This window comes from Sinohyriopsis cumingii, chromosome 6 (genome assembly GCF_028554795.1).
Source record: "Sinohyriopsis cumingii isolate HCF-2022 chromosome 6, ASM2855479v2, whole genome shotgun sequence".
Lineage (NCBI taxonomy): Eukaryota > Metazoa > Mollusca > Bivalvia > Unionida > Unionidae > Sinohyriopsis > Sinohyriopsis cumingii.
Window position 1 is genome coordinate 45,801,823 of NC_142966.1, and position 23,780 is coordinate 45,825,602.

At 35.6% G+C, this 23,780-nt stretch overlaps 1 protein-coding gene across 2 annotated transcripts in view; it reads left to right on the forward strand.

Annotated features, from left to right (window-relative positions):
- The window catches only part of LOC149796848 (tyrosine-protein phosphatase Lar-like), a 97,032-nt gene extending 77,182 nt beyond the window's left edge, over positions 1–19,850 (forward strand). For both annotated transcript variants that reach the window (XM_089961486.1, XM_089961487.1), the window contains exons 18-24: positions 4,387–4,536; positions 6,372–6,464; positions 7,054–7,167; positions 13,604–13,735; positions 14,501–14,655; positions 15,195–15,330; positions 16,848–19,850. In XM_089961486.1, the coding sequence (XP_089817612.1) occupies positions 4,387–4,536; positions 6,372–6,464; positions 7,054–7,167; positions 13,604–13,735; positions 14,501–14,655; positions 15,195–15,330; positions 16,848–16,940 (873 nt within the window). In that variant the 3' untranslated portion in view covers positions 16,941–19,850. The remainder of the gene's footprint in view (positions 1–4,386; positions 4,537–6,371; positions 6,465–7,053; positions 7,168–13,603; positions 13,736–14,500; positions 14,656–15,194; positions 15,331–16,847) is intronic.
- Positions 19,851–23,780: the final 3,930 nt, after the last annotated feature.

A 23,780-nucleotide genomic window follows, 5' to 3' on the forward strand; every position in this document is an offset into this window, starting at 1 on the left:
ACGCTAGCCGATTTCGCTCGATGGGTCTTAGACCCCATCGACAAGACGTGGAGCCAAGAGGACATCGAACGTTACGGAGATTGTCATCGTCATGCCACGGTGATGGCTCACAATTTCTCCGGATACGATGGACAGTTTCTTCTCAGATACTATACGGAACATGGCACCGAACGTCCTAAAGTGACTTTGAACGGAGCCAAAATCATTTTCATGCAAGTGGGACAAGTACAGTTTAAAGATTCGATGAGCTATTTGGCCATGCCTTTGAGTCGAATGCCTAAAACGTTTGGAATGACAGAAATGGCTAAAGGGTACTTTCCACACTTTTTCAATACGGAAGCCAATCAACACCCCGTTCTACCCCATTTACCTGAGGCTCACTATTACGACCCCGACAACATGCGTACCGAACAACGAGAAGCTTTCTACGCTTGGTACCAGGCTCACGCCTCGGACCCTTTCGACTTTCAGGAAGAAATGCTAAAGCATTGTCGTTCCGAAGTGGACATTTTACGGCGTTGCTGTGGAAAATTTCGAGAACTGTTCATGGAACACGGAGGGGTCGATCCTTTGAAAGAAGCTTGCACCATTGCCAAAGCGTGTTCCTTAGTGTATCGACAACGATTCATGCCTGAAAACACCGTGGCTGTCATCAGCCCTCAAACGACCAACTTTGTCAAACGTCAATACTCGGTCAAAGCCCTACGTTGGTTACATTACTTGTGCGACAAGGAAAACAAATGGATTCAGCATGCCCGCAACGGAGGGGGTGAAAAGACCATCGGAACGTATTCGGTAGATGGCTGGGACTTAGAAAACCCCAAGATCGTGTACGAGTTTAACGGTTGCTTATTTCACGGATGTCCCGTCTGTTACCCTGATCGTAGCACTAAAAATCAGTTTTTACAACGAACCATGGAAGACTTGTACCAGGACACTTGTCAGCGGCACCTAAAGTTGGAACAGGAAGGATACCAAGTGGTGGAAATGTGGGAACACGAGTACGATCACCGTATGAAAACCAATCCCGAGTTTAAACGCCTCGTGGAAAGTTACCAGTTCATGGACCCGCTGAACCCGAGGGATTGTTTGTATGGAGGAAGGACCAATGCCACCTGTTTGCTGTACCAAGCCGACGAAGAGAAAGGAGAAGAAATCAAATACTTGGACGTGTGTTCGCTGTATCCCTACGTGTGCAAATATTGTCGCTTTCCTGTAGGGCACCCGCAATTGTTAACGGAACACATCGACCTGAAAAACATTCGACAATACGAAGGCTTGATCAAGTGTAAAGTTTTGCCTCCCACGAACCTATACCATCCCGTCTTACCTCACCATTGTCAAGGCAAACTGATGTTTCCATTGTGCCGTACTTGTGCCGAAACGTGCAACCAAGACCAACCTTGTCAGCACACCCAGGAAGAACGGGCCTTGACGGGAACCTGGGTCAGCGTAGAATTGTTCAAAGCTCTGGACATGGGATACCAACTGTTAGAAGTGTACGAAATTTGCCACTTTCCCAAGACACAACAATACCACAAGGGTGATCCCAGTCAGAAAGGCATTTTCACTGACTACGTGGATGCCTTTTTGAAACTGAAACAAGAAGCCAGCGGCTATCCTTCCTGGTGTCACACTCCCGAAGACCAAATACAAATCAAAGAGAAATACTATGAACAAGAATGTATCTCTTTATACCACATCGAGAAAAACGAAGGCAGGCGATCGTTTGCCAAAGTGATGTTAAATTGCTTATGGGGTAAAATGGCACAACGACCGTGTTTACCCAAGACGGAATATTTGACAGAACCTTCCCGCTACTTCCAGATGATTCACGACAAAACCAAATACATGAAACACGTGGACGTCGTTCGAGAGAATTTGATCTTGGTCAATTACGAAGAAGATCTGGACTTTGTACAAGACGACCCTTTTGGAAATGTCATCATTGCGGCTTACGTGACAGCTCATGCTCGCTTAAAATTGTACGAAGCTTTAGAACTGTTAGGGGAACGCGTCCTGTACTTTGACACGGACAGTTGCATCTACATCGATCGACCGGGTCAGCAACACCCTAACATCGAAGAAAACCGTTTAGGAGCCTGGACAGACGAACACCCCGACGACAAGATTCTAAGTTTCGCGAGTGGCGGTCCTAAAAATTACGGCTACCAATACCGGGACAAACAAGGAGAAGTGCACACGGAGTGCAAAGTGAAAGGACTGACTCTGAATTATCGTACCAGTCGAGTGATCAACTTTGGGGTATTGAAAGAAGCCTTGCAATCGGGAGAGGATGGAAACTTTAAAGTGACCACTCACCAACCGAACAAGATTGTACGTTTACCCACTCACCACATCGTCAGTCGACCCCTGGAAAAAATCTATCAAATCGTGTACCAGAAGCGAGTGAGACTTCCCAATCACTTTACGTTGCCGTACGGTCACATCGATATTGGTCAGCATATAAAAAGGGACAACGTCCAAGACCAATAGTTCATTGTCGCTACCAAGACCAATCGACAAAAATGAATCCTTTCAAACAGCAAGTATAGAGCGTAAGACTCAAGTCCAACGAGAAACTCGGGTGTGATTCTATGCCTCACGATCACATCACCAATGCAATACCACATCTTAGTTGTTATGTACTAATGCCATGACAAACTACGTGCAACCAGTGAAACTTCCAGACCACAAAACTTTACCTTATGGGCATGCTGATATCACCCAGTATAAAAAGGGACGACTTCCAAGAACGACACTTCATTGCGAGGACAAGCGACGAGAAAGATGAATAACTCTACGCAGAAGAAAAAAGAGAAGGAACAAAGATCATTGACCTCTTTCACCACCATATAGTCACAGCAAAGTGCGTTCAAGAAGGGAAAGGATTCAATAGACCTAAAGGAGTATTTTAGCATCCAAATGACCCAGACAGCGATCTCGAGAAAATTTAGAACGACAACTTACACCTACACGGTGAAATTTAAAGACTTCGCGTCTGACGTTCCAGCCGAGGAAGTATCAGGTTTCATTACGGATCTACTTGACTCACTGTTAGAGGAACTCAAATGTCATTGCCAAGTCAAAGATGAAGGTCGTTTGAGCCTATCTATGTATCACGACAGTTTGAACTCGCCTGTATGTCTCGGATTTAGCACACCTGCAGAAATAACTTCTTCCAGACTTTTGAGGGCTATTGAAGACGCGCGGTCGGTGAGAGAAAAATTTGACATCACCGATGGAAAAGTGACTATTCATGTGGCATATGTTGTACCTCCATGGGAAGAAGACGATCACTGCTCTTGATCTGCTTACCGATAAGTGTACCTAGCACGATGGAAGTAACAGCAGATTTACGACTGACAGGGAATACGAGATCGGAAACATCTATGCTGGGACACAAGTGGTAGCTGACCAGATTTTAAACAAAGTGTGTAACGGATAGAGAGACAAACACGAACTTTCTCTTATTTGATTGTTTGTTACTTGTTTTGTTTTAACTTTTTCTTATAAACGAACATTTAATGTAAATTCGTTGCATATGAAGTGATTTTAGAAAGGAGTGAACGTTAATTTTAAACATTAGTTTACTAGAGTCAATAACTAAACAACTCGTAAATATGTTTCTTTTATGTTGAAATGTTTATGTATTTAATGGATAGTGCTTAGACCAAAGCACAGGCCAGAGAGCCCATGTATATATGTACTTGAATAAATGTTTTGAACCCATGCAACAGACTTTTCTTTATCGAGTCTCTATTCTATCTGTGAGTCTTTCTTTAGAATATTTCTGTCCTCTTTTCTGTGTGTTTCAATGTGTATTTGTTTGTTTCTGTATGTCTATGTTTGTCCCTATCAACCCTTTGTCCCTACAAATACATTTCACCCTATAAAAGGTTTTGACCCTATAAACCTATGACGTTACCAATGTTTAATTCCCACTGATCCCCAGGTGACATTCCCATGTTCAATTTCCATGTTCAATTCCCCTTGTCGCTAGAGTGACCCAGGGTTTTTCTCCATGTTAAATTTCCCTTGTCGCTAGAGTGGCCCAAGGGGTTTTGTAATGCTAATTCCCATTGTCGCTAGGGTGGCCCCATATACTACTAACATTGGTTGTAATGGAAACAATAACTAATATAAAAAGAATACATACGTAATACAAAGAAACACATATACATACATATTAAACAAATTATATACAGACATTTTTAAGTAAAAATAGACAGACTTACTACATACATACATAAATATATACATAGTCCTTGTGATATGATGTATCCGAAGAAAATGCTGAAAATGACCTAAAAAGCTAAAGAACCAGCAACAGCAAACATACACAATATATATATACTTTTATGCCTCTCTTTACATTTTCTTCAGAATCAATATTTCTTCCTGCACGAAGCTGTAGCAGAAGCTCTCGGAGTTGGCACTATGCCGGTACATCATAATCAGTTTCCAGAATTATTGCGACATTTAATGGAGAGAGATGAAAACGCTGGAATAACGCGACTACAGATGCAACACAGCGTAAGTAGTATTCAATAGGATTTTCCAGAGTAAATGTTCAAATGTATGGAAGGGAAAGACGCCTGTTACCTTTGATATTAAAGTAGATAACTAGCTTGAAGGTTTGCCGTATCGAAGATTCCCGACGGAATTGCTGTTAGAAGCTTCCCTTCCCTTGTAAACTGATATATTACATACAGTATAAATTAATTTGACATAAATCGGAAAACCGAACGTGATATAATTCTCTTTAATTACTTTGAGCCGTTTATTTTTCATACGATTTCAAAACTACTGATAAGCTCAAAGTAGAACACATGTAAGATCATCTGTAAAGATAGCATAAACAAATGTCCAGTTACTTTACTTTTAATATAAAACAAGAGTTACAGCATATGCGAATTTTCTTGCGTGAATCGAGCGAAACTGTTTACTTGGAGAAAATGGTGCGTATATACTTTATACCCGGACACTTTTTAAACAGAGAATCCAGTTATACTTATATAAGTAGGTATAAGCATTATCAAATGAGTGCTATAATAAAGATGCTGCATGAAGCCAGGAACTGTTGTATTTTTGCATCTATAATTATATGTGTAAGGAAAACGTACATTCACACTCGCATGACATATGTAGATATAACGAAGCACGATGAAACAAGTTTGAAAGACATAGAAGCGTTTTCAGAGCTTCAGTAAATATATATTTACCTCCTGCTGGATTATTGAAACCATATTGAAGAATGTAATAATAACATTTCATCTAAAAGAAGAATGCTGCCTATATATATGTTTAATGAGGTTTCATTACAACAATGGATGTATGGTTTCAGTTGAATGTACAGTTCCAAAACCGTAAAAACTAAGAATTGCACAAAACCATATGGAAATAATCTCGTCCAACTATATGTAATCTTAAATACGGACGTTGAGTTTCCAAAGTGCTTCCAAACTTAATAATGGGCTGGAGAAATCTACATTTGATCATATTAAGCCATGGTTTGGAGGTTCCAGTCATATTTTGTTATGTGGTGATTTTTAATTTTGCTCGGACGAGAATGTCTCTCAAAGGTATTGATGAACGATATACTATGACTGGTACATTTGAAAGATATATTTTAGGGTTATGGATGCCTCAGTGGTACACCAGTATTGCTGAACAATGGTATATATGAATATCTTCCCTAGTTCTGCACAGTCAATGGTCTTCTAGAGTTTCCATTTTCATATTTGTTGCGGGGCATTTATTTTAGACGTTCTCGAGTGTGACTTCGTCAGAGCAGATCTTTCTCACTCTTAGTACTTGGAAAATGGAATGTATTAAATGCATGTTATGTATTTAATGGAACGTTTTTCGATGGCTACTGGATGGCAGTAGCTATTGATGTTTGATAGTTGGTTTATCGTATATAGCTGTAAAGAGTTTGTTTTCAATGACTTGTGTTTTCGTCCAAATGCATATGGTCTGTATTTTATATTTCTGAGGTGACTTGGCTGAATGATAGAATTCGTGTGATTTTTAAACAACTCATCCTGCTTATCTCCATGGTACCACTTCAGCGTCATACATCAAACGTAGCCACTGAAGTGGAATGTACCGCTTTGAGAGCATGAGTCTGTCTTCCACTTTGGTCATAAAAGTATCTGCATTCAAAGGACCATAATTGTGACAATTGCGATGCCATTAATTTTCAACTAGTGTCTTTGTCGAATTGTATCATTTAGTTCGGTTTAACATAGAATAAAATTAAAAATCTGCCATGAAAATCATCGTGGTTATGCGGTTACTAAATCAAAATATGTTAAATTGTGGTAGATGTTAATTTTTTTAATAACGATCCGTTGTTTATCTTTCAGATGCTAATGAACGTTGATCTTGGACAAACAGACAACTGTACGCCGATATACTTGAATGCGTCGAGTTTGCACTCTGAGAAAACCTACCTGCCAGTAATTAAACACAAGCCTTCTTGATTAATTTTAATTGTCGTATTGAGGTTTAAAAATCTATCTTTTATGTGATAATGGTTCGTCGTGATAATTGATGTTCTTGAAGTAAAAATGATCATCAAATACATTATCATCATCTCTATGGTAACGATGATGAAGATCATACGTAGTAGTAGTAGTAGTAGTAGTATAACTATTAGTATCATTACGCGATCAGGACCAGCACGAAATTACGGTTACTTCGTAGACAATTCACATAAACGATGAAGTATCAAAGGCCCCATACAAGGGATGTATACTCGTGCGGGACACAACGAAGCAGTATTCAGATTCGAGTGAGGTATTAGTATTAATATTAGTAGTCTTGTTATTATAGCCTCATAATTATACAAAAGCCTACAGTTAAAGTAAGAAACCCTATCTTGATGTTTCGTTTTTCCATTAGACATAATCATCCGTTTTGTTAATTGTTGTGTATCCCTTAAACAAAGAGTTATATTCGGTCAAACATTTAAGAAAAGAAAACCGACTTCATTCTTAAGTAATGCCTCTGTAGATCTTAATAAGTAACCAGAAACACTGCTTGTAGAATTTATCAGGACAAGATGCTTACATCTTAATAAGATGGACTAGTGACGAACAATTCCTTAAGACGGTATGGCAAAGCAAAGTGAAATCTGTGATCAACATCGACAGTAGAAATGTAAGTATATTTATAAATATGCTATAATTGTACCAAGAAAATATCTGTTTTGTCCTCGTTTCTTAAGAAAAAGGAAAGTTATTTTTATACTTAAATACAAAGATTTTGTAACAGAAAAGCGCAATTATATTTTAAAGGTTTACTAACTCGTCAATCTAAATTACCCATTAATACCAACATACATAAGGATTTGCATTTGGTGAATCGTATAGATCATGTAGAATATAGATTCCTTTAGTCGATGTTGGAATTTTATAGTGCTTTAAGATCACGTTGATAATAATAATAATAATAATAATAACTTTTTAGGATATCTTGCATCCTCTAGAGGAGCTATAATTTATACAAAAATAAACGATACAACTCGTTCGTTTGGCTAACATGCAACAAAATGGCATCGCTGCCAACGTTATTGGTCGCTCATGTTAAACTTTAACTAATGCACCACACAAAAACACAACAGAGTCAATAATTGGCGTACAGAATTTTAAGGAACAAAATATCGTGTCTTCTTCATTCGATCATGTCTCCCTCACGCGACTGTGCCTCAGAGACGTTATCACTTTTCTGTTTCATGTACTATTTTTGAGAAAAAAAAACACCTTATTGCCTTTGTTAGAGGGTGGTATAAGGATTATTTTTCTCGCGGAATGTTCCTTCTCCCTCGTGGAACATATCTTTCCTTAGGTGAACTAATCTTCGTATCTCTCGTTATTGAAGTAATAAACGTAATGTTGAAGGAAAAAAAGTTAAGTAAATATTGATCACAACGAACATTGACCACACTTCTTGTGTTTCATATTTTATCAATAATTGAAAGAATTTAATATCATTTCCTGATCATAATTCATCTATTTTGTCCGCATCTAAATCAAAGTCCGCACCATTCAAATTAATTCACGAACAAGATGAAAGTGGCAAAACAGTTATCCATCACAGGAATATTGGATATGTTACTCTCTTCTGTCAAATGATTGGTACTGATATGGCTATTAGTTGTAAATACAAGTATAAATGGGCAATACGTCTTCTCTCATTAGATATCTAGACAATTTAAGAAAAAAATCAACTGAATAATCTTAATGATGAATTGTAATTAAAGAAAATATATCATTATCCACATATTTTAAGTGAAATGTAGCATTCTGAATAATGATATATACGTGATATCATCAGAACGGTGTGGTTCGCACTACCCGATCATAATAATTGTATATCTTAGTACATTGCCATGTAAGCTGAGAGCTTTGAAAAGGTACTTAGTGAGGAATAAACTCTGTAAATTCGTTGAATTTCCGATATTAGCACCTGCATGCCGACATGGTTCGTCGGTATCACGTTTGCATGCGAGGCCTTCTAGGTCTACGTATCTTGTTTGAAAATGTTGAAACTGGTAAGGTTTCAGAAACCTTAAATGAAACCTTCAAGACGACAAAAGCGAAGTTGCCAACCGTTGTGTACTAACTAGTTTTATAATGGAATCATGCAATATTTGTAATGACTCAAATGTAACGTTGAAGTCATAGATAATGATGTGATGGATGAAGAACTTTACATTGAGGTTAAAACAGCTAATAACAATGTCCATGATATGTGTAACATGAGGCGCGATTAACTTAGCTATCGCAGCAGTATGACACTCTTATACAGTTTGTTATTCGATCATTAGAAACCTTCTCTTTGTAGCTGCTTATGAAGTACGTAAAGATTAGCATGGTCTGAGAGACAATTCCTTATGATTGCTAAACAAAATTGCCATATCTACAGACAGTGTCACAAATTCAAGAGCTGCAAAACCGTTATAACAATTACTTCTTCCTTTAACTTCCCTATGCCATCAAGAGTAAATAGAAAAGGGGTCTTTACCAAATTGTTTAGCGACCTCAAAGGTAGATATCCTATTTGCAATATCTATATATATTGCATTCTCGATGTCCATGCTTTTTTAGCACAATACGCAAAAATTATTTATACAGATAATTAGTTTAATTTGTGACACTTCAAACAGTTTCGTTAGCACGTTTATAAACCCTTTAACTCCGTTAGAATTGTTCATGTTTCCCCAACACGTAGCGACTGATATGATATTTGGACATTCTGATTGCCGGAGGCTACTATGCTCACGAAGACACATCCACATCCAAGGTGGAAAGCGTCCTTAACGGTTGATAATCATTAGACATATTTCTAGGTGATTATAATCAACAACAGCTTCTGGCCAATAAATCGCCTTTTTGTACGGCACGTCTGATACCTTCAGGTGATCGAACCAAAATTTACTGGTTCTCAAAAACTGTATTCACCAGTCCGTCAAACAGTTCCTAGCCACCACCACCACCACCCGGAAGAAACTTTCCCAAGCTATGGAATTTAATTGGCCTGACACTTACTCAAGAACATGTACGGTAATTGGTGTGACGAAATATCTTACTTATACATCGTTCAAATTTACCAATGCGCTTATTACAACCCTTGATTATATAGTTATCATCAAATCATCACATTGTTTGGTCGATATAGTTCCTCTTCATAATTTGCTAACTTAGATATTTAAACGTTATTCGAATCCCATATCTCCAAGACCGAGCAAGAGCTGAGTAGAAAAATATGGAACATCAGTCAATTCAGCAGCAAATGCGAAGTTTCCAAAATATGTAGTGTGTCGTATATAATCCTTGGTCGGATTATACTTATTTACAAAGATGAATAGCAAGATTACCATTAGGAACAATGCTTAACTTATTTAACACATCAGGTCACATTTAACTGTATTTATTAGTTAAACAAATACTTTGTCTACTAGAACACAATAATCATTATTTTCATGTAACTCAAGCTGCATTAGATTCTTTCTCACATGTATGTGATTAACTCAACCTGGATATTCCGTTTTGCATTACAAACGACTTGATTTATGCAACGTGGTTCTGATCGCATATCTCAAAGTCATCATTCCGCTTGAAACTTTTTTCCACGATCAAACAAGTCCACTTATTTGTTGTTCAAGGTTTGGTTTGAGATATTGAAATATTATGCTTTACCATATTGATACCATTATACCTTAATAATAATGATATTTTCAATCCGATCTGATACACAATTAGCAGATGAAATGCCTATATGTAGTTTGCTTTTAAATCAGGGTTCCACAACACAATGTACAATGCAAACGCAAACTGTTTGAGAGAAAATCATAATTACATTGAAGTAAAATGATCGTATTGAAAAGCAGTGGTAGAATGATTAAAAAAAAAACAAATACTCACATTCCAATATTCCTTCAAGATTCTCGGTAAAATGCAATAAGAGATAAAATAATCTGTGCAAGAAGAAATATACAAGTATTGCATGCATCGTTATCCGCAGAGAAATTATCGTCCTTAGCCCCCTCTTAGGTGGAAAACATTTTCTAAGCGATGGTTGCAAAAACATCTTGCTTCTGATTTCCTTCAGGGAGCTCTCTACATAGATTTTGTGTCTGACTTCGCGATGGTGGAAACGCGAATTCCTTAGAGATGCCGCTGAACGTAACCCTCATATCCTCTCAAAGTTTAATCAAGACTGCTCCATCCAAGTAGCTCAGCGGATCCATGAAACTGACCCCTTGCAAAGTGCTGAAAGTGCCAGAAACAGTTATCCATCACAGGAATATTGGATCTGTTACTCTCTTCAGTCACATGATTGGTACTGATATGGCTATTAATTGTAAATACACATAGAAATGGCAATGCGTCCTGTCTATTTAGTTATCTGGACAATTTAAGAAAAAATTAAACTGAATAACCTTAATGATTGTAATTTAAGAAAATAGATCATTATCCACACATTGTAAGTGAAATGTAGCATTCAGAATAATGATATATACGTGAAATCATGAGGACGGTATGGTTCGCACTACAAGATCATAATAATGGTATCTCTTAGTACATTGTCAGGTAAGCTGGGAACTTTGAGAAGGTACATAGTGAGGAAATAAACTATATAAATTCGTTAAAATTCCGATATTAACACCTGCATGCCGATATGATTCGGCGGTATCGCGTTTGCATGGTAGGCCTTCTAGGTCTACGTATATTCTTTGAAAATGTTGAAACCTTCTAGACGACAAAAGCGAAGTTACCAACAGTTATGTGCTAACTAGTTTTATAATGGAATCATGCAATATTTGTAACGTCTCAACTGTAACGTCGAAGAACTCTACATTAAGGTTAAAACAGCTAATACAAAATGTCCATGATAATGTAACATGAAGCGCTATTAACTTAGCTATCGCAGCAGTATGATACTCTTATACAGCTTGTTAATCGACCATTAGAAACCTTCAAGAGCGATAATATTATCAATTTCCGTATCTTTATAGAAATTACCATTAGCTGCTTATGTAGTAAGTAAAGATTAGCATGGTCTCAGAGACAATTCAGCATGATTGCTAAATAAATTTGCTATGTCTACAGACAGTGCCACAAATTCAAGAGCTGCAAAACTGTTATAACAATTACTGCTTCCTTTAACTTCCCTAGGACCTCAAGAGTAAATAGAAAAGGGGTCTTTACCCAATTGTTTGGCGACCTCAAGGGTAGATATGCTATTTGAAATATGTACATATATTGCATTCTCGATATCGTCTGTCCATGCTTTTTAGTACAATACGCAAAATAAATTTCTACAGGCAATTAGTATAATTTGTGACACCTCAAACTGTTGCGTTAGCACATTTATAAACCGTTTAACTCCATTAGAATTGCTCATGTTTCCCCAAAACTTAGCGACTTATATGACATTTGGACATTCTGATTGCCGGAGGCTATTATGCTCACGAAGACAGCTCCACATCCTAGGTGGAAAGAGTCCTTAACGGTTGATATTCATTACACATATTTCTAGTTCATTATAATCAACAACAGCTTCTGGCCAACAAATCGCCTTTTTATACGGCACGTCTGCTAACTTCAGATGATCGAACCAAAATTGAATGGTTCTCAAAAACCGAATTCACCGGTCTGTCAAACAGTTCCTAGCCACCACCACCACCACCCCACCCGGTAGAAACTTTCCCAAGCTATGGAATTTAATTGGCCTGATACTTACTCAAGAACATGTACGGTAATTTGGTGTGACGAAATATCTTACTTATGCATCGTTCAAATTTACCAATGCGCTTATTACGACCCTTGATTATATAGTTTTCATCAAATCATCAAATTGTTTGGTCAATATAGTTCCACTTCATATTTTGCTAACTTAGATACTTTAAACTTTATTCGAATCCCATTTCTCCAAGACCGTACAGGTGCTGAGCTGCAAAATGTGGAACATCAGTCAATTCAGCAGCAAATGCGAAGTCTCCATAATATGTAATGTGTCGTATACAATCCTTGGTCGGATTATACTTATTTAGAAAGCTGATTAGCACGATAACCATTAGGAACAATGTTTAACCTATTTAACACCTCATGTCACATTTAATTTGCATTATTAGTTAAAAAATACTTTGTCTACTGAAACACAATAATCATTATTTTCATATAACTCAAGCTGCATTAGCTTCTTTCTCACATGAATGTGATTAATCCAACCTGGATAATCCGTCTTGAATTACAAGCGACTTGATTTATGCAACGTGGTTTTGATCACATATCTCAAAGTCATCATTCCGCATGAAACGTTTTTTCCACGATCAAAGAAGTCCTCTTATTTCTTGTTCAAGGTTTGGTTTGAGATATTGAAATATTATGCTTTACCATATTCATACCATTATACCTTACCATAATAATATCATTTTCAATCCGATCTGATACACAGTTAGCAGATGAAATGCCTATATATGCATGTAGTTTGATTTTAAATCAGGGTTCCACAACACAATTATAATGCAAGCGTAAACTGTTTGAGAGAAAATCATAATTATATTGAAGTAAAATGATCGTATTAAAAAGCGGTTGTAAAATGATTTTTAAAAAACCCAAATAACTACAGTCCAATATTTCGTCAAGATTCTCAATAAAATGCAATAAGAGATACAATAATATGTGCAAGAAGAAATATACAAATATTGTATGCATCGTTATCCGCAGAGTTGTCGTCCTTAACCCCCTCTTAGGTGGAAAACATTTTCTGAGCGATGGTTGCAAAAACATCTTGCTTCTGATTTCCTTCAGGGAGCTCTCTACATTTGTTTAGAGTCTGACGATGCGATGGTGGAAACGCGAATTCCTTAGAGATGCCGCTGAATGTAACCCCATATCCTCTCAAAGTTTAATTTAGACTGGTTCATCCACATAGTTCAGCGGATCCATTAAACTGACCCCTTGCAAAAACAAAAGATTATTATTCATCTTGAAGATATTTCATTTGATACCTAAAATAACTACGATATTATATTATCCAATCACCTGTCTTAACAAGGTTAATTAGGTAATAAATCTTTTATTCATAGGCAAACGATGCATTGAGTTCCCTCGAAGTCAACCAATCCAAACATGTTGATGGCTTGAACGTTATTTGCAATAGAAAAGGAGATTTTGGCGCCTTTGAGAAAAAACAGTTTACCATCACCGGCAGCAAGAAGGTATACATAATTCTGTTTACGTTATGGACATTTTCAATAATGAAAGATTAATAAAATATATTTTTCATAGGGAACGTTTCTAAATTGCATTTGCTGCCAGATGTGTGCACATAATACCTTAAGTCAAATATGGAGTTATCAGTCTTATGACTGGATTATTTTAGTCTTTACAAGATACATTTACCAATTACATTGAAAACATATTATCTCAAAGTCATTTTGTTTAATTTTGTTCTAACTAATGACCATTAAGGCGGGGAGGACTAAACACCGCCGTCGTACTTATTTCAATTATCGTCAGCAGAAACAGGTTGTCTTCGATCTATTACTCTCCATATATAACCTTGGCATCGGTGCCTGACAAAATCAAAGCTTAGAGCAAGTGCCTTGACTCAAAGAAAACAAGTTGATTGAGAGAGGGAATGAGGCACCTGACCTGTTAGGAATTCAGTGTGTGGACTTCTTTACTGTCCATAAATATTGCCTCAAAAGGAACACATGTGCACGTGAAAGATTAGATTAGTGAAATGTACTTCGTTTTTAAGGAGACTAGTACGATTTATCCCAGCTATCTTGCTCGGTAAAATATTGAGCAATCATATTGAATCAGTTTATTTTAGCTGCGGCTAAGAAGACAGCAGAAAGATGATAGTTCCATACAAAACGTGTGGAACCCAATAGATCTGCGACGCTTGAATAGCACGTACGAATTTTCTAAACTTATGGCCTTAAAAATGAAAGGATGTTTTGTTTTCCAAAATCTAGACAGAGTCCTCACATGTGACTGTATTTTTGCTGAAAACTTGGGAAGAATCGCATGACCAATCACACGACTCGGGCTCTGTTACGACTTTGGCGGAGAACATCAGCCAGTGGCATTCGAATCCCAGTGAGTCAAAACCGATCCTCCTCTACTCAAGGTTGGTATACAGATCCTTCATTGCTCATATACACATCGAGTCATCGGATCAGATCAAATTGCAGTGTTTTACAGAGTTCTTTATTTGTCATTGATAATAATATTTACAGCATAAATGTATACCACTGTTTAGGAGGAACAACAACACATTTAAAAACAAACACGCATTTGATTCATTGCGTTCAAAATGAACCTACAGATAAAAATAGATCTCAACGAAGTGTGATCATATCAACCTTGAAGAAATCCTTTGATATTGTCAGTTACATCAACTTGGTATACCATTTCTTGCATCGATCGTATATAAGCTAATTTAATTCAAAGAAACTGTTTAAAACACACTTTACATTCTTCTTTTATTGAAATGAGCCTTTTCAAGGTCAAATACTATTTTAACACAATATTCCAATATAAATGGTGACCCAGCAAGATTTATATTTGTTCTGTTGCAGTCTTGTTTGTAAAATAATTATTTATGTTTGCATAATAAAACTCTCTATTTGGGTCCACCAAATGGATATCCGTAAATTGTTGTTTCAGATTTGATGTGAACAGATGTGGTCTCATGTACATATTACTGAGCGAGAAAGATAGAATTCGTATGGATGGGCAAATTCATGTCTTGCAGACAATTGTGGATATGTTATCGAGGAATAGGACACTGATGCCGACCTTTGTAAGATTGTTTCTATACGATTTCCTAACAGATACTACATTGTTATTATCAATATCTATTCTTTAAGTGATGCAAATATGTATAATGCATTTTACATAGCTTTTTATTGGCTACCATTGTTGTAATTGTGATTGGTACCAGTTCCATTTGCAATGATAGTTGGAAAATATATTTTGATACTACTACTGTTACTAATACTAATAATACTAATAATAACGATGATGTTACGACTTTAGGTCTTAAAATATGTAATAGAAAGAATGGAAATCAACAGTAAGCAATTTATTTAACTGTAAAAAGAAATTTCAAGAGAAACTTAAAGCATTGCGAGCTAAATAAAAAATAATCCTAAATGTCCTATCACAAGACCAATAATATAGATTGTCCGAACGACATCCAAGGACAAATATTTCGGAGATACCATTATCATGGCACAGCCACGTTGACTCTTTTACAAAGAAGACCAACAACATCACAGCATTCCTTCTTAGAAAACTGTCCACATGCCCTAATAAAAACAAAATATACGTGCTGCAAGTACTTCGTACGTTGACAGTTGGAGTATGCTTCGACAGTTTGGGACCCATCTACCAAATCAAATATTGCCAAATTTAGATAATTTCAACGTAGAGAGGCACGGTTTACTATTGATGATTATCGGCGAACCAGCGGTGTCACCACCACCCATGCTCCGCCGTTTGGGATGGGAAGAGCTTCAATTCCGAGGACAACAAGCAAGAGTTATGATGTACCCGTATGTACACAATATAGTTTATATCCCAACATCACAATAATTTCACCAAACATGAGCTTACACTAGAGGCACTGACGCAGATTTCTCGTCCTTTCACCAGAGTCAGAGCACAGAAGGACTCCTTCCCACCAGGAATCCATCTGTGGAACTCCCTACCATTAAACCTAGTCAGTGCCAAATCCAGAGATGCTTTCAGATCAGGGGTTGGCGCGTGGATCGCATTGCTTCCAACCATTGATGTTTGTAATCTGTTTTAGCTGCACTTGGACTTCTCGCCAATATACGTAGTTCACATTATGTGCGAGTATGTTCCTGAGTAATCCAGCATATTATTTGAAGAAGAAGAAGACTTCCAATAGTTTTGAATGTCATGATATACCACAGTGATGCAATCCATAATGTTTCTGAATGAGTTTAGAATGATCCAAAAGTTTTCAGCCCGAACGTTAATGAACAATATAGTACTTCCAATGAATAAATAATTCCACCCCAATTATATCTGACAGTCTGATGTAAAACAGGACTGAATTCTTTGTATTTCAAGTAACTATTTATACACATTTTTGCTGGATCAAAACGTAATAGAATGTGGAGACTTCCAATGGACAAACCTAGAGAAACTGTAAACAAGACATACCTTGAACTCTTGCTACGTAAACGTGTTGTTTTCGTGTTACAACTATGAACAAATGTTAAGCACTCAATATAAATAAAGTATACCTAACAATGTTTCTTACCATTTTCACTTTTATATCTATTTCAGGAGCAGTACGTTTTCCTTCACAAAGCCCTTGTTAAAGACGCAGTACCAGAATCTACCTATGAAAACACTATTCCAGAATTAAAGATTCTCTGAAATGATCAGAAGAAAATGGCTGACTAGCCACTTGTTCATGGCTATGATGACAGGATTTTCCAAGACAAAACGCATTAATACACATGTGTCTAAGCCTTAAACATGTTTTTGTATTAATACACCTGTGTCTACGCATTAAACATGTTTTGTTTTATACGTAACTTATACACTGGGCAACAAGTAAGAAGAGACACAACAATATTACGGGATGCTTACCTATCAAAAATGTATTTTATTTACGCATCATATACATGTTATTTTATTTGGACTTTGTAAGTGTTACCAATATCAGCACATCCTACGTTTTGTTTCACTAGCAAAATATACACCATTTTACATCTAACTCAATGTATGTGTGTTATATATCTACATATTGCACGTTAATGTCAATTCGTTTATTAAACGTTTATCGAATTTATATAATGTCTAAGTAGTAAGGCCACTGAGATGCAATATGTATATGTTTCGGACACGTTCACAAAACGAGAAGGCGCACTGTTAAGGTTTCTTTTTCTGGATTGATTTTTTTCCCAGCTCATTCAATAAATTGGCTTGTTTTTAGTCAGGCTGACTTCAAGAATAGAAACGGCATCAATTATATCATAAGATATCAATGTAAATTAATACTTCACTTCAATCATTTCTATTGCATGTAATAAATATCAATGAATGAATATAACTTTAACGTATATGTAAGTATTTAATTGCTGCTTCTCTCAATTAATAATTCTTGTTCAAAATGTGTGATTTCTTTTTTTTAGAAATATCTAATAAACATCATTTGTTTAGAAATGCTTGATGGCACTGGCTTTTTCCGTTTTTAAATATTTTTGTTAATTACTGTTAATGTTGCTAATTATGACATTTTCTTACCCTCCAAACCCTTAATCAACTGTTTATTAGATTTGAACTATTTCTGCAATGGCATCAGAAGAGAGAAAACTATTTATTAATTATTTTGCTCCCAATTTTAGTGTATGTCATTCCAAAATATTTAGTTTAAAAGAATAAATCATTGTTTAAAAAAATTTAAACTAGAATATCAGCTTATTACAAATACTTGGAATAGCATTTAAGTAAACCAAACAATGAGGCTAAGCTGCAGTAATACTTAAGAGCATTCAAACTAGTGTGTACTCTTTGGTCACTTTATAGGACGGCACATTATTTACACTCGTGGAGTGTACTCTTTGGTCACATTATGGGATGGTACATTATTTACACCCGTGGAGTGTACTCTTTGGTCACTTTATAGGATGGCACATTATTTACACTCGTGGTGTATTCTCTTTGGTCACTTTATAGGATAGCACATTATTTACACTCGTGGAGTGTACTCTTTGGTCACATTATGGGATGGTATATTATTTACACCCGTGGAGTGTACTCTTTTGTCACTTTATAGGATGGCACATTATTTACACTCGTGGTGTGTTCTCTTTGGTCACTTTATAGGATGGCACATTATTTACACTCGTGGAGTGCACTCTTTGGTCACATTATGGGATGGTACATTTTTTACACCCGTGGAGTGTACTCTTTGGTCACTTTATAGGATGGCACATTATTTTTACACTCGTGGTGTGTACTCTTTGGTCACTTTATAGGATGGCACATCATTTGCACCCGTGGAGTGTACTCTTTGGTCACATTATGGGATGGTACATTATTTGCACTCGTGGAGTGTATTCTTTGATCACTTTATACGATGGCACATTATCCTCACTCGAAGAATGGTATACAGCACAAAAGATGTAACTCCAGTCATATCAGACAAACATATCATAACCTTTGAGGTACAGGGTGCATCTTTTAACCATTGAACACAGCTTCTGACATGAAAGTATATCGGACATATGCATATAATACCATTAAAGTGAAAATAACCATGATATAAATTGAATAGTTATAAATAGAATATATTGAAAACAGCTAATATTGTAATTAAATTAGTTTTAATGGCTTCAATTTGAAATCATGTGATCTATACATATATGTGTGTGCATGTTTGTGTGATTTGCATTTTTAATGTAGCTTTAACAATTTTTCAATCATATGGCTACACTGTTTGCAGTGTGGCAGTTTATAGTGATGTCTAGCACTTGGGAATCATGCTGCAGACATGTAGCATGATGTCCCACCCAGTCAGATTATCCTGACGCCAGATCGGCCAGTCCTAACACTAACCTCCTCATGCTGAGCGCCAAGCGAGGCAGCTGCTAGTAACATTTTTATAAGTCTTTGATATGACTCGGCCAGAGATCGAACTCACGACATCCCGCATCCGAGGCGGACGATCTAACCACTAGGCCACCGGAACGGTGATCTAAACATATAAAAACTGGGTAAAAATCAATATATATCTCATTGAAAGTATTAAGAATTCATCTTTAAATTTTTGTAAATAGTATCCTGAAGAATATATTTATTAATATGTTATAAATGTTCACATACCCGTCTCTATTATCGTCTAGAATAACGATTTTACTTCTCGGGTTTTATACATTTGGGAAAATGTCGTAGGCGACTACATTACCTGCCTGACTGTAAATTTGTCTCAAAATTTCAAAATTCTAATATCACTGCATTGTGATTTCATATACATACCAACCAGCCATGTAAGTGTACGAGATAAAGTCCAACACTATTTAATATAGCCCGTAGTGTCACGTATATACTTTTGTTAATAAAATACCGTACACATCTGCTGAGAAAGTTTGTTTTCTTCACAAAACAACAATTTTGCCCAAATATGCACTGTTCTTGCTGCAACGCTAATGTTTATCATGCATATTCAATATACCGCTGATGTTACATTTGGTAAAACAGTTTGGTCAGATGTATCGGTTGGCAATCTATAAGTAAATGTCAAACTCAAAAACACCTCTTAATAAATAATCTTTGTGCTTATGCGGTTCATCATTCATTTGTTTACAATGTACATAGCTAGTAGTAGTAACAGCACTATTGCCAAAATCGATGCAGCTCAAATGCACAGTTACATAGAGATTGAATATTTAATTTGAATTTTACTTAGTTCACTATTAGTGTAAACAATAAAGATATTTATCTAGGGATATAAGGTGGCAGACAATAGTGGAATTGTTTCTCCTTTTATTCTTTGTTTAAAATAAGAAAATACAGAAATATTTTACATAAAAGTAGACAAAGAAAGTAAAAGATAAAAATGCAATACCGGGGAGAATCATTACGGCTAAAGTGAAGTTGCTACGTGTAGATGATTATGTATGTCAGTGTGTACGTACAGTTCAAAGTATAAATTGCTATAATAGTCACAAAGTAAATTAAGTTTGGAATATCAGTTCCGAATATTTTAATTGTGTCCAATGCCCAATTGTATCCAATGTCTTATTAATATGAAACTTATTTTTCAATCCGTTTCATTTAAATCCATACAGGTGTATTCAATCCTTTTCCAATTCACAATAACTGCATTTACCATTATGTATTATCTGACTTTGAGGAAAACAAAAAATCAAAAAACAAAACAGAAAAAGTGAATGCAATATTCAAATTAAAATCCCTCAATTTTATATTAGTATTGAAATTTGTATTACTTTTTATCATTAGCGACAAATAAACTAGAACTTTTTCATTCAATATATATATATGTGTGTGTGTGTATGTGTGTGTATGTGTGTGTGTGTGTGTGCGTGCGTGTGTGTGTGTGTGTGTGTGTGTGTGTGTGTGTGTGTGTGTGTGTGTGTGTTGTAATATTTTATAATAAAGCAGATATCTAACCGTCATGGACGAGTTTATGTTGATTATATTATTGATGCCTTTTTAAAGCAAAACCTTTTGTGAACCTAAAACATTCTAATTATACAACCTTGTAAGGTGCATCGATTTTGAATTTCTTAGTATTTTCCTGCCAAGATGGCTTCTAGTACATTTTGACAGACTAATTTAATTATGTTTTGAAGGAATCACTAATTATTACGTTATCCAAAAAATAAATATTTTCTTAAAATAACCATACACTAAAGACGTCAATTCATTGATATGTTAATTGGTTTTTCTCAACTATGCAAATTTTGAGAAACTCTTGTCTTTAACAAAAAATGTCAAAACACAAAACAATTTTTATAAGAATTTTTTTCTGAAATTGTAGTTAATAAGGCAAAGACTGAAATATGTGTATACATTAAGATAAAATTTAAGATTTAATTAAGGCATTTGTTCCATCCATGGTAATGTTTCCATTTGTATAACTATCAGGAGCTGCTTTTAAATTCTCTATTATGTCAAGTGAATTTCCATCCCAATTATTACATCCTATATTATATCCTTGACTCGAAAGAATTACACCAATTGTTTTACATGTCATTGATAAACTCGTGGCTTAATTTGCATTCAATTCTATAATAACCAAATTTAAATTTACTGAGTGTTTTCAAATAAAGATTTTAAATCCTGAAATCCTATAAACGTTTGATAACACATCTAATCTAAGAGATAAATTAATATCATCGAACAAAGACTACGATTTGTGTTGAAATTAAATTTATGTTAAAAGAGATAGTAAGATAATAAGTAAAACTATACTGGTTTTCTTTACCATTACTCATATATAAAAATGTCAAGAAACATTTTCCGTGCTCGTATACATGACTGCCAAGACAAAAACTATGCTTAAGATCTGTGAATCACTTACAACGTGTTTGTATGTCTGTGCGAATAACAATATACTTTCAAAACATTATCGCTCAGTAGACTTCTTAAAATCTAATTCCATTATTTGGTAAAGGTATTTGAAGTGATACGAGAGATATTGGAAACAGAAACCTACTCTATGGACTGACGGGCTACATAAATAAACGTCATATATAAATGGGTAATACAAGGCTTTTTGTTTGCTCTCTTCTAACCCTCTTTCCTCGCCTGCGACGAACGTCGCACAAAGCGAGACGGTTGTCATTGTGACATCCCTCCATCCATTATTATATCCAGAGATAATATTTGGTAAGCGTTTCTTCCTAAAAGTATGTTCTGTTTTCATCAGGGTATCATTATCAGACATTGCTAAAAGTGCATGAGATGATACGTCATTTATTGACAATCGAGGTCAAACGCCCAAACGGTCAAGGTCATGCGCAATACGGCTTTAACATTTTGTAGATGATCAAGAGTTAAACATGCTGAATCTGGAAGTATTATACCTATCTTTGTCATCTGTAAATTGACATTAGTAATAGTAGATATATTAATTACAGGATATAAATAGCCCAGCAGGTGCGGATGTCAAGTTGGGCAAGTCATGTCGTCACGTTGATCTGTTTCTTAATGTTCTCACAATCTGAAATTAGGGGTTTTGTCACCTGACTATCTAAAAATAAAATTAGCATTTGTATAATCAATTATACAAATAATTAAATATATTTCACTTTGCATTGTTGAGACTCTGGGTCTTAATATGTGTAACAGAGAGAATGGAGTTAGCAATTTAAGTACAATCAGCTACAAATGTTTTCTCTAAAATAAAACGTGAAAATTCAAGAGACACTTGCAGTATTATGAATTAAATCCGAAAATGTCACCTGTCAAAACCATATAGAATATTCTAAATAAATTTCAATGTCTTGAATGTCCTGATGTACCACAATGAAGCGATCCACATTGTCTTGGAATGAGTTCAGGATGATCCCAAAGTAGCATATATCCGAAGTTAATGATCACTTAGTGATTCTAATAAATAATTGAAACAAACAATTCCTCTTGAACTATATCAGAAAACAAATGCAAACTTTGATCAAACAGGGTTCCTACAGACTGACTTAAGACAGGAACGAATTATTTATCATCCAATTCCTATACATTTTCACTGAACCTATAATGTAATAGAGTGTGAATACGTACAAAGAAATGATCTAGCATAACTGTAAACGAGACTGACCTTGACCGTTGCTGCGTGAAAATGTTGTTTACACCTTACAGTCATGGACAATAGTCAGCCATGTGAACATTCTCTTTACAGCGTACAACCACAGACAAAAGTTAAGCACACGATTAAACATGGATAAAAGTATCAATTAAGATTCACTTATAAATGAGTTATGTAATTTCAGGTTACCAATACTACTCGTGAAAAATTCCAGCTGGATTTAATTTTAAAACGTTTTTCAAAATGGTAAAATAACTCGAACATATAACTAACCAAGCTGATATTGCACGTTTAATTTGCAATATTCATATCTCAGAGTATACACATTTCGCAGAAAATTCGATAGTAATATTAGTTGTTGTAATTATGGTAGCATGAGAAGTAATGCTAGTACAAGGATTAATATCATAAATAGCATCACCATTGCCATTACTAAACTCCTCCGCCTCCTTCTTCTCACCCCGTATTACTACTACTATAATCAGGCAAAAGTTGTTTTATCAATGCGATAATAGTCATGCTTATAATAACACAATCTTACACAGTATAGTAGCGTATAATATCTAATGCAGTACTTGTAAATTGGTTCTGGTATGTTCGAATTTTCTGTTTCATCTTATTGAACCGTACGGTCTCCATGTGTAACAATCTTCACTATCCAACTTTTAAAATATATTGCTTAAGTGACAATAACGTATTGTCAACTTAAAGATATTGTGTTCAAAATCCGTCTTTATATGCAGTGTAATATTTTCATAAAAGTGAACAGAAGATCATTTTTAATATATGTAGCATATGAACAGGCGCTTGCTTAATTTTAAATCGAAATCTGTTCTGTCAGTTTAACAATATATATTAAAGTACAATATGCATGAGTGGACAATGTGGTTAGCACACGAACAGTCAAAATTATATTCATTTCATTATAAGTCATATAT